This window comes from Mastigoproctus giganteus, chromosome 5 (assembly GCF_048544385.1).
Source record: "Mastigoproctus giganteus isolate SK-2022 chromosome 5, ASM4854438v1, whole genome shotgun sequence".
NCBI lineage: Eukaryota > Metazoa > Arthropoda > Arachnida > Uropygi > Thelyphonidae > Mastigoproctus > Mastigoproctus giganteus.
The window spans coordinates 205,969,158-205,985,571 of NC_143579.1; the positions used below are offsets into that span (position 1 = coordinate 205,969,158).

The window sequence follows — 16,414 nt, forward strand, 5'->3', positions numbered from 1 at the left end:
TGGTGTTTTATATTCATTTACTTTCTCCATTAGCTGTGATATTACGTGAAAGTGATCCATAGTTGAGACTTCTGTCCTAAAGCCAGCTTGCTCTTTCGGTTGATTCTCATTAGAAGGGGTTTTTCCAAACATCACGAAATATCTCTGCTGCTGCAGAATTGGCACTGCCGATTTCATTGCATACTTGTATTACAATAGAACGTTGATTATCCGAACTAATTGGGACCAGAGTTGCTTCGTTTAATCAAATAGTTCAGATAATCAAACATACATAAACATACCCAGTTTAACCAGCACAATGCTTGAACCTATTAAACCACCCCTTGCTTGCCGCGAACTTGACTTGTGGTTCACTGTAAAAAAAAAAAAAAAAAAAAAAAAAAGGTAAACTGCACCCACTGCAGGATGGAAGCCTCCTCAGCAATTCATGTTGAGGGAAATGGGCCATAATCTGCCACGCTGGTCCGGTATGGGTTGGCAGATCGATCGTTTTAGCAGTCAGGGGCTTGAACCTCTGTCTATTCAAGGAGCGTGTGCTACTGCAGTCTTTATCATGACCACTCAACTCTGGAGGGGTTTGCTGTACTTATCCTTAATATCTTCATAAATACTTGTTGCTTTTGCTTGAATGGTCATTAGACTCAGGGGCACTTGCTTCTGATTTTCCATCCATGTTGTTAATAGCTTTTCCATCTTCTTTATAGCACCTGAACACTGTTTTGTGATCACTGTTGATCTTAAATGCATTGATCTTTTACATGTGCACTGTTCTTTAAAATAGCATTCACTGTTGATGCAGCGAGATCTAATTCTGGTGCAATAGATGACGAACCTTGTCCTGCTTTGTACTTAACTATTTTCATCTTCATTTCTAAATCAATTTTGTTTCGTTTCCTAGCACTGCTACCACTTGCACTTTCTGTTGGTTGCTTTCCCTTCACCATTGTAATAAGTAAATAGCAATGAAGAGAAGATTCTGAAAATTTATTTGTTTTTTATATGATTGAAGATTTCAGTGAAGGGGAAACATATTTCACCATAATAACGTAAAAACCCACACAATTCCAGTTATTGGGATTATCATAAATGCAATAAAATCAAGTTTACCCGTTTATAATAGATTCCACTAACAGAAAAGCCCAATAAACCGAAAAGTGCAAATTGTTTTATGGTCATGACCTCCAGAAATTTTCTTTAGAAAAATATCAACAAAGGTATTCAAAATTGATTCTTATAACGGAACATATGATAACTATGAAAGGGTAGTGCTCCATTATAGAAATGATCAAATGACCTTTAGAAAGATATAAATAGCTTAGTTATATAGCAACTTCTGAGGTCTTGGAACGAATTACGAAAAAAAAAACCAATGTGTTATTGGGTTCAAATAGCGATATTTTCACAATACCTCCATTTATTCCTATGGGATGCAAAATACGTTTCCATGATTTTTTTTAAGTTTGCACCAGTGGCAAAAACTTACGTAAACTCGAATTTATGGAAGTCAAGCATTACATAAGTCGGGGAGTGCCTGTAGTCTGTGTCAGTATGCTCTGATATTAAAGTGTGTGTGTGTGTGTGTGTGTGTGTGTGTGTGTGTGTGTGTGTGTGTGTGTGGTGCAAAGCAAAATTTTCACCACACACAAGAAACAATATTCTATAGTAAGATGCCAAAAAAAATATATATATATATGGTGTTTAACCTGGCAGTAGTGGTGCCCAAAATGTAGCAAATATGGGGCGCATCACTAGGTGCTTAACTTTATTCTTAATTTTTGGAAAATATTTTGGAATTTAAATTCTGCTTAAATAGTTTTAATATTTCATCTTTTTTAATAGACTACAGTACACTGTATTTAATAATAATAATATTTTAATAAAATATTAAAAATTTTAAAACATCTGCGTTTTACCTTAGTTTCAAAAAACAATAAAAAATTAATTCTGCTGAAATTTGCAAAAGGGGGGGAAAAAACTCCTTCAGAAACTATTGCAGTAAAAGTTTGACTATATTTAGGAAGGTAGAAAAAATTTCAGATCTGTCATCACTAACAGTTAACATGGGAATATCGTTTTCAGGGTAACTGCCATTGCCACAGGATTAAGAAGGCATATAAGCAAGATTTTCTGTATATTATGAAATATGGGAAAGGTAACTTTTGCTTTGTGTACATGATGTAATCAGATATTTGCAATTTAAAAGAAATAAGTGCATAAAAAATTACAGTGTATAAAAAGTATTGCAAAAATAGATGTAATATTTCCAAGTGAAGTCGTCTCAAGTGCTGTTTTGTTATTAAAAAAAAAAAATGAAAATAAAAAATAAAACCAAGAACAACACACAGAATAAGCCAAAATCCCCTATTTGACAGATGCCACTTTCTCCCGTGATTTAAAAATTTATTTTCTGCTTCCACTTATAATTACTTAGAAACACAGATAAGATGTGGTGACACTTACTGGAGCATTTGTAATGTATTTTGAATGTCATTTTAAGCATATTTGAAATGACCTTGAAAAACACAACGTGCATTTACTTGGGCACAAGTGCGTGCAACACACGCCAGAAAAGGTTAAATAAACTACTATGTTTTCTTTTCGACAGAGTTATGTTGGTTGATATTAAAAAAATAAGTTTATTCTATCTTTCAGTTCGTATAGAGAACCTACTAGAAGAATTGGAAGCGGTCGTATCGTAGCCCGTGATCGTGATCAGAGAGATTGGGATAGAGATCATAGAGAACGTGATTATGGATATGGTGGCAGAAGTAGTGATCGGCATGATCGCTATGAACCAGATGGTGATAAAGATGGACGAAGGTATTCAAATCGATATAGTAGAGGAGATAGAAGAATTTCAAGAGGTATTTATTCTTTCCTTGTTCTCCCCTTCGTATTAGAACTGTAAGTATACATATATAAATATTAAATATTTATATAATTCTATAAAATTAAAAGAAACATTTTTATAATAGCATGCATGATAAAAATTTCTTGTCATTATGTAGCCAGTTTCTATCTCCCCCCCATTGTATTTGTTTTTAGGTTAGGACCTTGGTGACTCATAATATTAGGGCACATGAGTTATGGCCTTGGTAATACAGACACCAAGACATCCCATATATGGCACGCATGTTGTGATATTGAGCCCATATGCTGTCACAAAGTTCACAGCCTAATGTTACTTGTTTATCTGTTGCAGTAAACAGTTTTTTTTTTTAATGAAAATCCCCAAACACGAGAGGTATTACAACCTATAGTACTTATTACCGTGCATGGGTTGGAGGTTGAGAAGACGAAAGAAGATATTTGTTGACATTGGTCTTGAACTTCTGTAGCCTAATTTTCAGGAAATACGTATGAAGGAAGGTTGTTCCAGAAAACAGCAGCTGAATGAATAAACGAGGAAGATGAAAAGTTGGTTCTGTGAGTTTGAAGTTGCACAGTAAATAGATGTTGGCTGCTGGCAACACTGTGTCGGATTGTTTTTAGAGAGAGAGAGAATTATAAAGCTAATTCAGAAGACCAGTGCCCATTGAAATATCTGTAGAAAAGGCATGCAGTAGAAACAGTACGTCTATGAGACAGCGAGTGGAGAGACTCTGTTAGAGATGAGTCATTAATTAACCTAACTGCCCTCTTTTGAATTGAATCTAGAAGCCTGAGAGAGCTTTCGGGGTCACCGCCGCAGATGTTGGAACAGTATTCTAAGGAAGGGCGGATTTGGACAGTGTGAACAGCTGTTTGGAAGAAAAGTAAAGCCGAGAGTGAAAGAGAAAACCAAGTTTTTTTTTTAGATGCAGAGGAAGCAATGTTTCTGATGTACTTGTGCCATGAGAGATTAGAAGTCAGGGTAATCCCCAAAAGAGATATATCATTTTGCCTAGAAATCGGAGTGTCCCCAAAAATAAGCACTGGAGCAGAACAATCCTTTTTGCCAGATATAAGACAAGACTGAGTTTTAGAAGGATTGAAATCAGCTAAGTTGTCTTTGCCCCATTGGAGAATTACCTGAAGATCGGCATTTAAGGTAGCGAATATTCGAGAAGTTGAAGCTGATTGAGCAGGGCATGGTTTCTCAAAATGAAAAGTGGAATGCAATGTGCTATCATCGGCAAAACTATGGATAGGATTTCCAGTCAGTGGAAGAAGGTCATTAATATACAAGAGGAAAAGAGTGGGGGAAAGAACTGAACCTTGAGTGACGCCGGCATTAGTGGAGCAGTTAAAGACAGAGAGCCATCTACCATCACCCTCAGTGAGCGATCAGAGAGAAAACTGGATAACCAATTACTAAAAACAGTTGGCAAATCATAAGATGGAAGCTTGTTTAGAAGACCTTTATGCCAAACACGATCAAATGCCTTTGAGATGTCAAGAGCAACTACTTGTGTTTCACCAAACCTTTCCATTGAATTAGTCCATAAATGGGTAACATAAGCCAGAATATCACCAGTGGATCGACACTGACGGAATCCATACTGGCGATCATTGATCAGACAGAAGGTTTCTAGGTAGTTTAAGAGTTGGTGGTTAATTGATTTCTCCATTACTTTAGAAAGAGTAGAGGTAATTGCAATGGGACTATAATTGGATGTGAAGGATTTGTCACCCATTTTAGGGACTGGCTGGTTATGAGCAAATTTCCAAGCAGAAGGAAAAACACCTTTGAAATAAGAAAGCGAAAAAGGGTGGCAAAGAACAGGAGTAAGTTCAGGAGTGCAGGTTTTGAGAACAAATGGAGAAATACCATCAAGACCTGGAGGCTTTCTTAACATCAAGATTTGTCAAAATCCTTCTGACCCCCTTTTAACAGAAGACCAGAGGAGACATTGAATGGACCGTGTTGGGAATGGTGGGAGGTGTTTTACCAAGATCATTAATATTTGAGGTGGAAGAAAAATTGGATGCTAGTAGGTCAGCTTTATCCTTGGCTGAGGTGACAACAGATCTATCTGGTTTTGACAGAGGTGGGAACAGAGATGTGCAAAAGTTGCAGCCAATAGCTTTGGCAAGAGACCAGAATGCTTAGCTGCCATTAGGGCAAGAAGCAAGTTTTCTACTCTTAGCCTATTAAAACTCTAGTTTGGAATGATTAATAACTGCTTTACAATTGTTGTGAGCTTTGGTGTAGGAAGAAAATGAAACTGAAGAATTGGAGACAAGCCAATTATGATATGTAATGTTCTTCTCTTGTACTGCCTTAGCACATTTATTGGAAAATCCAAGGTTCAGATAAAGGATGAGATTTTAAAGTTGAGTGTGGAATAAAAGATCTCATATCTACAAGAATAATTTCACTGACACGATCTGAGCAAACATTGACATCGGAAGTTTGTAAACAGTAATCTGACCAAGGAAAAGAAATCTCGCAGGTCATCCCATTTTGCATTCTTGTAATGCCAGACAACACGAGGTTGGAAATAGCCACGAGATAAAGTCTTCATTGGAGAAGACACAATCACCAAGCTGTGATCTGATGTGCCTAAAGGACCACTCACTTTGACCTTGTACTTACAAGGGTTGTTTGTGAGAAAAAGATCAAGCGTGTTGGCTGTATGGTTGTGTTTGTCCGGTATCTTTGTTGGTAAATGAACAATCTGTGCAAGGTCAAGTCTCAGCATCTCGACCAGCTGGGTCAGTGTGACTAGAAAATGGAAGCCAGCTGTTGTTGTTGTGAACATTAAAATTGCCAAGGGAAATTACCTCACTGTCAGGAAAGTTGCACTGGAGAAAGTCAAGTTGCAAAGAGAGGAAGTCAAAGAGTTCCAAGTGATTAGTGGATTTAGGAGAACGGTAGAGACAACAAATAAATTTGACAGAATGAGAAAAAAAGAATTTAAACCAGAGAAGATTGAAAAGAGGAGATTCCAAATTACCAAGTTTGACAGGGAATGTCGGAACGGACATGTGCAGAAGGTACCACCTTTGTGGCGAAAGAAATCGTACAGTGAAAATTTGGGCAACTGAGATGAGCAGTAGTTGAATCAACCGATAACTGAGATTCTGTCAGAAAAAGTACATGGGGTTTGGCAGACTGCAAGTGGAAATGGACATCGTTAAGATTAGAACTGAGACCACGTATATTTGTGAAATGAACTAGGAAGTGTTTGGGCAGTTTAGATCTTTTTGCAGATAAGCTTACTCTTATTAGTTTGACAATTCATGGTGTATTCAATAGTAAGAAAAAGTGTGTGGGGGGGGGACATGCTGTATGAAGTAATGAAATTTTTGGATATGGCGTATACATGGTAAGAATATACCCAGATCCTTGACATAACGTGGCCTCGACAATACCCCCCTTACTCACTACTCGGAATCCCTCCAGTCATTATCTGGCAGAGTAAATGTAGCAAGATTATACACTAGCTGATCCGGAAGCCTCCTAGAGTTGCCAATAGGTTCAGTCTGGTGTACTAACTAGCGGCTGGCCTGCGAACACCATTTTTAAAGCTGTACCCTCAAAATGTAAGGAAGATTGGATCTCGCTGTGATGTCAATCATAACCTCAAAAGTCTTCAGTCATACTGCATGATGGAAGAGATGGCAAAGGGTTGACTGGAACTTAGCTCTAGAGACTAAACATGGATTCCACCACTTCATGCCTCCAATAAGCAAAGTGGTGATATTTCACCGGTTGATGAGTCATCTGCCATCTAGTATTGCCTGGTAACACAGAGGGGCAGCATTCCTCCATATGGTGTGGGTGCCACACCTTAACCCTTGCTTACTTTGGTAAACACCTGGGTGGTCACACACAGTGTGCTTGTGCATGAATGGGGTTATACCCAGCATTAATAAGTCTCACCATCGTTGAAGGTGCAAGCAAGTGATTTGGCTCTCACAGACCATCCGGACTTTGCCGAAATTGGGTCCACTTGACTTGAATGTCACCCGAATATCAGTTTCATCAGCTTTTTAGATTCCCAGGTAGCAGGTACGGCTTGTCTAGCATATCTGAGAGAACTACAACCTGAAGGACCCAAGTTACACCAAGGCTTAACAATGGACCATCTTGCTTTAATATGCTGCCTAAAGCAAGACCACAAAATGCTGTCCTAAAGAACAACATGGCAAACTGTAGATTTTTTTGATTTTAAGTAGCAAATTTTATTTATCTGAAATTTCAGTTTTCTGAGTTTTTGTTTTTCAGATATAGTATATCTGAAATAACAAAATAGGTATGGAAACAATTAAAAAAAAAATCGAATGGGATTACAATAAAAATTTGCTAGTGTTCTGCATATAGTATTGTTATAAGGTATATGAACCTTCATTAAATTTTATGTTTCTATTCACTTCCCCAAGAATTGCATGCAGAATCAGAGAATTCACAACTGATTACTAATGATTTTGTTAATTTGATATTGTATTATTTGAAATGTGTATTTCAAAGTCTCTCCCAACCAGAAATAGTGTTTTATATGCATTTTAGTATGGATTATTTAAGATGCATCTACAATGAAACCTGAATTGGATTCCTGTGATTCGTGTATAGCTTGTCTAAATCAAAAAGACTGCTGAAACCAACTATAGGCAAGTGTTGTTATAATGAAATCGAATGGAGATATAACAAAGATTGCCAGTGTACGTATAGTAGCATGCAGAATAAAAATTTGTCTTATGTCATTACGTAGCAGTTTACCCCCTTCCCCATTTTTATATAGTATATGCACCTTTATTAAATTTTATTCATTTCTGTTAACTTCCTCAAGAATTACATGTGGAATTAGAATTCGCATAACTGTAACTCACATTAATTTCCACATGTAGTCTGTTTTGTTTGCACTGCTGAGTGCGAAAAAAAAAAAAAACATTTCTAATGATTTCCCAATGCAGGTGCCATGCATCTTCAAATCATTGTATATATCTGTTCAATTGGAATAAAGAATGACAACAAATGAAAAAATACTTTTGAAGTTGGAGATTTAAAAAAAAAAGTTAACCATTTTTTTAAAGGAATTCATAATGAAGTATGTGAAATCTTGCAATTTCTCATATGTAATAACAGATTGCTGAATTTGGTTTTTGCTGCTGTAATAGTCATGCCCTCAGCCCATTATATATGAGCTGTACATTAAAACAAGCATAGTTTATGTATAATTGTACATACCTTCCCAAGTGTGAGTATATCTATATTTTAATTTGAAGTATTTTCTGTTTGATATTTGTAATCTGTGTAGAAAAGTGATATTTCTCTCTCTCTTCTAGATTTGCTACACATTCACCAAACTTTATAACTTAGATCTAACTACTTTTGCTAACAAAATTACAGCATCTTAAGCTGATCATAGAGTACATGTGTTATGCGAATAGTGACTTATTTGAACATTAATTTAGAGAGATCATGTGTGAAATCTTGCCTTCACTGTTTGGGTTGTATTTTTTGTGCATGTAAACTAAGATACTATTTGCAAAAAAGATTACCCATGAGTGAGCTGCTTTAAGTGCGTTTCTCCCTTTCTTTTTTTCTCTCCCCCAGTACTGGTTTGCTGAGTAAAAAGAAGAGAATTCAATAAGAGTAAAAGAAGAGTTCAATTCGAATGTGCCTCCACATTCGAATTGAACAATTTTATCATTGTGAAAAAAAAAAATTTTTTTTCTTCGTTATTTTAGTGTATAGTTAGGTGTAATATTTCTCATTCAATAAGCAACATCTGTGGTTAATCTTTTATGTAAAATTATTTACAGAAGTGACTTTTTTATGCAATAAAAAAAAAAAGCCCAACAATTCAATTTCACCCAACCATGGTAAAATTTCAACTATAATCAAAATACATTTCCTTAGTTGTACTGAGATAGTGGTCATTTTCCGATGTAAAGTCCCCTCGACGTGGGCACCTGTACGTGGTGAGGGGGACCTCCCAGTGACGCTGCTGGACTTCCTGACTAGCAGGGATCCAACGCCCACAGCCCAAGTTCCAGGCTTACATCAATGGAATCCGGCGTGTTTGCCGTGCGCTGCGACCCGTGGAAATTCGGAAAGGGGGATCCTGGTGGTTGAGGGGCCCAGCTTCAATACACCACTTTGGCCCCTGCTTCGACAAGACAGGTGGTCCTGGAAGGCCCGGCTAGGATCAATCGGCTAGTAGGCTCACCTGCGAGGGTCAACCGTGTCAATGCCACGCCCCTACCCTCATGGTCCGAGGGACAGGATTCAGGCTGGCGGCGGTGCGGGTATAGTGTCTGGGTAGCCCTGGCGTCCCACTCCCGAGCGCATTTATTGCATGCCAGGTAGTGGGCATCCCTTTGGGCTCCGTGGTGGGTGGAGAGCCCGGGCACTGAACCATATAAAAAACTCTATGAATCCTGATAAACTAACTTCTTCAGGGGCCCCAACCCGGTCCCTATCTGAAAAAATTGAAAAAGAAGCAGATAGCAATATTGCTAATAAGAGGCAGCGAACCGAACTACCATCAGGGCCAGTCCCAAGGTTCTTAATTATGCACTCCACGAATGAAAAACCGATTGGAAAAATGTCACCCTTTTTTATCCAAAAAGGGTTGGATGGGTTAGCAGGTTCACCCAAATCAGTCAAGAGGCTCCGTTCTGGGGACCTCTTGATTGAAACAAAAAATGACAGGCAGTCTGAACATCTACTCCGAGTAACATCAATCGGAGGAATCCCTATAACTGTGACACCACACAGAACACTCAATTCATCGAGAGGTGTCATTTCGGAGTGGGACCCTCTCGACGTAACCGAGGAGGAAATCTGCTCCGAATTAAAACCACAGGGAGTAACTGCCGTCAAGAGAACTACTGCGCGAAGGGATGGAAAAATTGTTAAAACCAGGAGCGTTATCCTGACTTAACTCTCCTAAACCTCCCGACGAGATTAAAGCTGGATACATCAACTGTTCAGTGCGTCCATACGTTCCAAACCCGTTACGGTGTTTTAAATGCCAGAAGTATGGACATTCTCAAATGGCCTGCCGTGGAGTCCTTGCATGCGCTCGATGCGGTGCAAAGGACCACGAAACAACAGCATGTTCAGCCGCAAAACCCACCTGTATTAACTGTGAAGGCGAACACCCGGCCTACTCACGAGCATGCCAGAGGTGGAAAGAAGAAAAAGAAATTCAATGGCTGAAGGCAGAGCTAAATATATCATACCAGGAGGCAAGGAAATCGGTCAAACCCCTGAATATCAACAAACCTACCTACGCCCAGAAGGTAGCAGGGAGATGTTCCGTCAGAACTCAGACGGACATGACCATTCCTCCAAAGGAGTCTTTCACTCCCATCGCGCGGTATCTCTTAAGTTCTCAAAAACCTGCACAAAAGGACCAATCAGCTGCCACTCCTATATCGGTACCTCCTAATGCTCCACAAGTAACTAAGGTAATTATGAAAGAAAAGAATAAGAAAGGGGAAGTCCCCCTAGTACCCAAGAAAAGATGGATGTCGAGCAGAAGGAGGTATCCGAAGGTTCAGTCTTGGAACTCTTTGCGGAGGAAGAAATGGACACGGGACAGCGTCCATTCTTCCCCAAAAAAGATAAATCCAAGACTGATAAAATTAAGCCCTCAGCACCTCGGAAGCCGCCTGATGGACCCACCAAGCCAAAGTAATGGCTAAATTCCTACAATGGAATTGTCGTGGATTCCGGCGAAATATTGATGACATCAAGGCCCTCCTGCAAAAGCACGAGCCAGTTTGCTTTTGCTTGCAGGAGACATATCTAAAGGCAAATGATGATCCCACCATGCACAACATCACATTTTTTCGAAAGGATAGAATTGCGGATGGCCCTGTACATGGGTGAGTGGCTATCCTTGTGGGTAACCAGACCCCAGTGCAGCCATTGCTAATTACAACCAGCAGAGAGGCTGTTGCAATTCGCCTTTCAGTGGGATTTTTAATAACTGTGTGCTCCATTTATTTGCCACCTGGGACTGACATCACCCAGGCAGACCTTGATGATCTTCTAACGCAGCTGCCTCCCCCTTTCTTACTTCTCGGGGATTTTAACGGACATACTACCCTGTGGGGTAGTGCTAACATGAAAGCAAGGGGACGAGTCATAGAGTGTATGCTCAATGACAATGACCTTTCCCTTCTAAATACTGGAACAAACACCTTCCTCCACATGCCTACCCGTACTTTTTCTGCCATTGATCTCTCTATCTGCTCCCCTTCTCTACTCCCTTCACTCACCTGGGAAGTGGAGGAGAATCCATACGGAAGTGATCACTTCCCTGTGATAACCTCGTTACACAGTGGGAGACCATGTCTTGCCTTCAGGTTACCACGGTGGAAGATTGATCAGGCTGACTGGACTGCCTTCCAACATCAGGCAATTTTTGATCTGAGCACGGTCAGTCAAGAGCCTATCAATGATGCAGTTAAGTACATCACAGAAAATATCGTCCAAGCAGCTGCGAATGCTGTTCCAAAAACATCTGCCCGGTTTCCACCATTTCCCAAACCTTGGTGGAATTCACAATGCACAGCAGCAAAAAAGGCTCAAAACAAAGTGTGGGGGGATATTTCGCCAATATCCTACCACGAACAACCTTATAGCCTTCAAACGTGCACGAGCCAAAGCACGCTACATCCGTCGTCAGAGTCAAAAGGAATCGTGGATCCGTTTTACATCATCTATTAACCAGTCTACCAACTCTAAGGTAGTCTGGGATAAAATCCGGAAAATGAAGGGAAAATATACATCCCACCCTTCTTCAATCCTAGATTATAATGGATGCGCTATTGCAGATTCAACTGCAATAGCCAATTCTCTTGGGGAAACATTCTCTAACATCTCTGCAACATCTTCGTATTCCCCAGAGTTCCTGGTCCTGAAATATAAAATCGTAAAACGGGCACTTAACTTTAAATCTAATTGCTTTTATCCCTACAACGGGGATTTCACTATTCAGGAACTGAAAAGAGCCCTCGCTCTTTCCAAAGCAAGTGCTGTTGGACCAGATGGCATGCATTATGAAATGATTAAACATCTCTCACCAAAATCTATGGATTGTCTGGTCCTTCTGTATAACAGAATCTTTATTGATGGGCAGTTTCCGGACTCCTGGCGAAAGGCAATCGTTCTTGCCTTTCCTAAGCCAGGAAAGGATCCAAAAGTCACCACCAATTATCGTCCTATTGCTCTGACCAGCTGTCTGTGCAAAATCCTGGAGACAATGGTTAATTCCCGTTTAATATGGTACTTAGAATCAAATGACCTTCTCTCCAACATCCAGTGCGGCTTCCGAAGGAACCGGTCCACTTTGGACCATCTTATTAGATTGGAAGCATCCATCCGGGATGCTTTCCTAAAACGCGAACACTTGGTGTCGGTGTTCTTTGACATGGAGAAAGCGTATGACACAACTTGGAGATTTGGCATCTTAAAAGATCTGCATAGCCTTGGCCTTAGGGGGCAACTCCCCATTTTTATTAAAAACTTTTTAGCCAATCGATCTTTCCAAGTTCGTGTGGGATCCTCACTCTCTCGTCCCTTCAGCCAAGAGGAGGGAGTACCACAAGGATCAGTATTAAGTGTCACGCTTTTTGCCATCAAAGTCAATTCCATCACAGAACAACTTCCTCCAACTGTAAACTGAGCCCTCTATGTTGATGACTTTAGCATATTTTGTCAGTCATGCAACATGAGGGTTATTGAAAGACAACTGCAGAGAGCCATTGATCGCCTTAATTCCTGGACACTTGCTAATGGCTTCAGGTTCTCGCCGGAGAAGACCGTTTGCGTACACTTTTGTCACAAGCGTAACCTTCATCCTGAACCTGAATTAATGCTCGGACAAAATGCTATTCCAGTAGCATCAAGCACAAAATACTTGGGACTTGTGTTTGACAAAAAGTTGACATTTCTTGAACATATTTGTCAGCTTCGTACAAAGTGCACGAAGGGACTAAATATTCTTCGCTCTCTCTCCTCTACGCGTTGGGGAGCAGATAGGTGCACCCTACTACGTATTTATCGTGCACTTGTACGATCCAAATTGGACTACGGGGCCCAGGTATACTCCTCAGCTAGAGACAGTGTCCTTCGATGGTTGGACCCCGTCCACCATCAGGCTATCCGTATAGCTACTGGAGCATTTCGAACATCTCCTGTCCAGAGTTTATACGTCGAAGCAAACGAACCACCGTTATCCCTTCGACGTAAGCAGTTGTCTTTAAGCTATGCTTTAAAGTTGAAATCCCTGCCAGACCATCCTACGTGGACATGTCTTTGAGCCACGTTGGGAAAACTTGTACAATACCCGTCAGACTGCCAACCGACCTTTTGGTATTCGTGTCCAAGAGCTACTAAGAGAGTTTAACATCATGGTAGACAAGGTTGCACAAACACCAAAAGAGACTCTTCCACCCTGGCATGCTCATACTCCATTGTGCGACTTCTCCCTTAAGAAATGGATAAAATCTGAGACCTCGTCATCTGCCTACCATCAGCTCTTTTCCGCACACCGAGCTGAGTATTCCGACTTCCTGCCCGTCTTCACAGACGGCTTGAAGTCTGAATCGTGCGTAGGATCTGCCACTGTCTTTCGGGACACTCTAATATCTCAGCAGATTCTTCCTGAATCCAGCATATACACTGCAGAGCTGCATGCTATAGAGTTAGCCTTGGATCACATTCGAACTTCTCAATGCCAAAGGTCAATAATATATTCTTATTCTTTGAGTGTATTACAGGCTTGATTATCTTTGAGACGCAACTGTCATCCAGTTCTCTCTCGGGTTCAGCAGAAGATATATTCTCTTCATAAATATAAATTTGATATCCGCTTCTGCTGGATTCCTAGCCATATTGGGATAAAGGGAAATGATTTGGCTGACATTGCAGCCAAATCAGCAGCTCCTACTAACAATCGTTGCCTGTCAGTCCCCTATACAGACTACAGGCAAATAATACACCAAAAGATATATTCCCAATGGCAAGAACTATGGCATAGAGAGAGAACAATAAATTATACCAAATAAAGCCTCTAATACAAACATGGCAGTCCAGTCTGCGCAGGAATCGGAGCGAGGAAGTTGTTCTTGCCCGACTCCGCATAGGACACAGTCATCTGACACATTCGTTTCTGCTGAGGGCGGATGATCCTCCTATGTGCGAGCAATGCGACACCATTTTATCCGTTAAACATATTTTATGTGACTGTTCCAGTTTTAGTAATGCTCGTTTTATCGCTTTTAACCATCTGACTGAGCCTTATACACTCAGTCAGATTTTATCCGACAATGACCACGTGTCTGCTATTTTTAGTTTCCTGAAATCAGTAAACCTTTTTAATCATATTTAAAAAATCTTATTATTCTGACCTTGTTTACTGATATTTGTCTTTTACAATTTATACGTGGCTTTTATACCCTGACTTAGTGACCTAATTCGTTAGGTCACTGAAAGATTTTTACCATTTTCATGACAAGGTTTTGGCGCATTATAGCCTTAGTTGCTGATGTGCCAATAAAACTAAACCAACAACAACAACCGATGTAAAGTGATGCCAAGCTAGCCACTGGTTTTGGTGCATTATAGCCTCAGTAGCTAATGTGCCAATAAAACCAAAAGCTGGCCACTGTCTAGTATAATTAGCAAGAGCAGTTTATGCTTAATTAAAGTTTACTGAAAGCAATAATGCAATAAAAGAGAAAAATATCACCCAGTTTCCCCTCCAGTTACAAGTATTAAACTGCAGGTAATAACCTGAGACATGGATATTCTCTCTCTCTAATATCTATTTTAACATATCAACATACAGCTTGTATATATATCAAATTCTCTGGCCAACATGGGAATGCCAGATTACCACAGTGGCCATAGAATTTGACACTGGTTTCAACTGATCAGACACCAGTGTCAGCACCCCATGCTATGCCACCTGAGAAAAAATCAGCATGTCATCAGCAAGGGCAGTTTGGTGGCTTCCTAAATTGCTTCCCCCCCACCACAGTCATTGAGAGGGGGGCCTGCTATTACTTATAGCCATTATCATCACTGATGATGGCAGCAAAACAAAGCTTACTGATCTTGTTCTCAGCTGTGAGAAATTTATTGAAGTTCTCCTCAGCGCAATTGTTATCTTTTTCATGTTGATGAAATTAACACAAGTATCTGTTCACAGATTTCACTGCAAAATTAAAGATTATTAATATTTTAAATGAGAATTATAAATATTCTCTAGTGTTAACCCCATTCTGTAGATAACCTAAAAAATTGGAAATAAATAATTCAGATTGTACACTTTTTTTGGATACCACTTTCATTTTCAATTTATTATGAGCCCAACTGAAAAATCTATTCCTTATTTTGAAAACATTTCTAATTTAAAAAAAAATAATAAAAAACCTGACATGCTTTATACATGTGTTTTTAATGCCTGCAATTTGAGTATTAAGTTCACATCAGCGAGCCAAACAAATTGAAGGGAAAAAAAAGTAATTTGGTAATTGGATATCTGACAGCAGCATAAACAAAGTGAGTGTTAACTGTTTAATCACAGTGGAGACACTGATTAAACCTGAAGCCAGTGCATGTGCAGCAATTAGACATGAGATGCTGTTAATGTTAAATTATTGTTTTGTAACATAATTATATGCAAGAATACACTTAAAGTAAAAAAAAGCTTTCTTTTATGTTTATTATGGACAAATTTTACTAAGAAAATGATGTTACAGCTCATACCAATTATGAAATCAACTACAATTACACTACCCAGCATTTTGAAAAAAAATTCACTGTTTTCTGAGTAAAGGGTTTTTCTGAGTCATTTTCTAATGCTGATTTCAAAAATGACTTGTTTGTTTCCATAATGTCAGGTTTCTTCAAAAATCACAAAAAAAAAAAACAAAAAACAAAAAAAAACAATTTTTCACAAATTTTCATTAATTTTGGCAGAATTTGTTCACTAAAATTATAACAAATTGCTACTTTTACCAGACTTTTATATTTAAATACATGTTGGTAACACTATTAAAAAGGGAAGTGTGGTAAAAAGTCCACTAAATACTCTCCTCTCATTTTAAAAACTGTTCTATGATGGATTAATTTTTGTTTCTTTGCAGATCCTTCTTTACAGTCTCAGCTTCCAGTAATAGTGAGCCATTATGTTGGCATTCCATTTTCTCTAGTACCTAATCTCCACGACTAATGTCCTGGTTGAACCTCTCACCCTGTTCTTCACTAACACTTACTAAATTTTCTGGGGAGTAGTCACTGTAGGAGTGTAAAAACTGTACCTCTGGGTACTTATGTGAAACAACAAGGATCCAGGCTACAAGAATATAGTTCAAAATATGTTGTCAAACTTCAAGAAGCTGGGCTGCTTGATGTTCCCTAAGAAGTTCTCAACAACCTGAAGCTAACCCATGCCAGTTTTTCTCTTTTATTCATAGCTCCCTCAATCTCGGTTCCTCATCAATTTGTAAATTGAGCCCCAAC

At 39.3% G+C, this 16,414-nt stretch overlaps 1 protein-coding gene across 3 annotated transcripts in view; it reads left to right on the plus strand.

Annotated features, from left to right (window-relative positions):
- Window positions 1–16,414, plus strand: part of LOC150086031 (uncharacterized) — a 371,398-nt gene that overhangs the window by 89,146 nt on the left and 265,838 nt on the right. For all 3 annotated transcript variants that reach the window (XM_090374340.1, XM_090374341.1, XM_090374342.1), the window contains exon 5: window positions 2,653–2,864. In XM_090374340.1, the coding sequence (XP_090230466.1) occupies window positions 2,653–2,864 (212 nt within the window). The remainder of the gene's footprint in view (window positions 1–2,652; window positions 2,865–16,414) is intronic.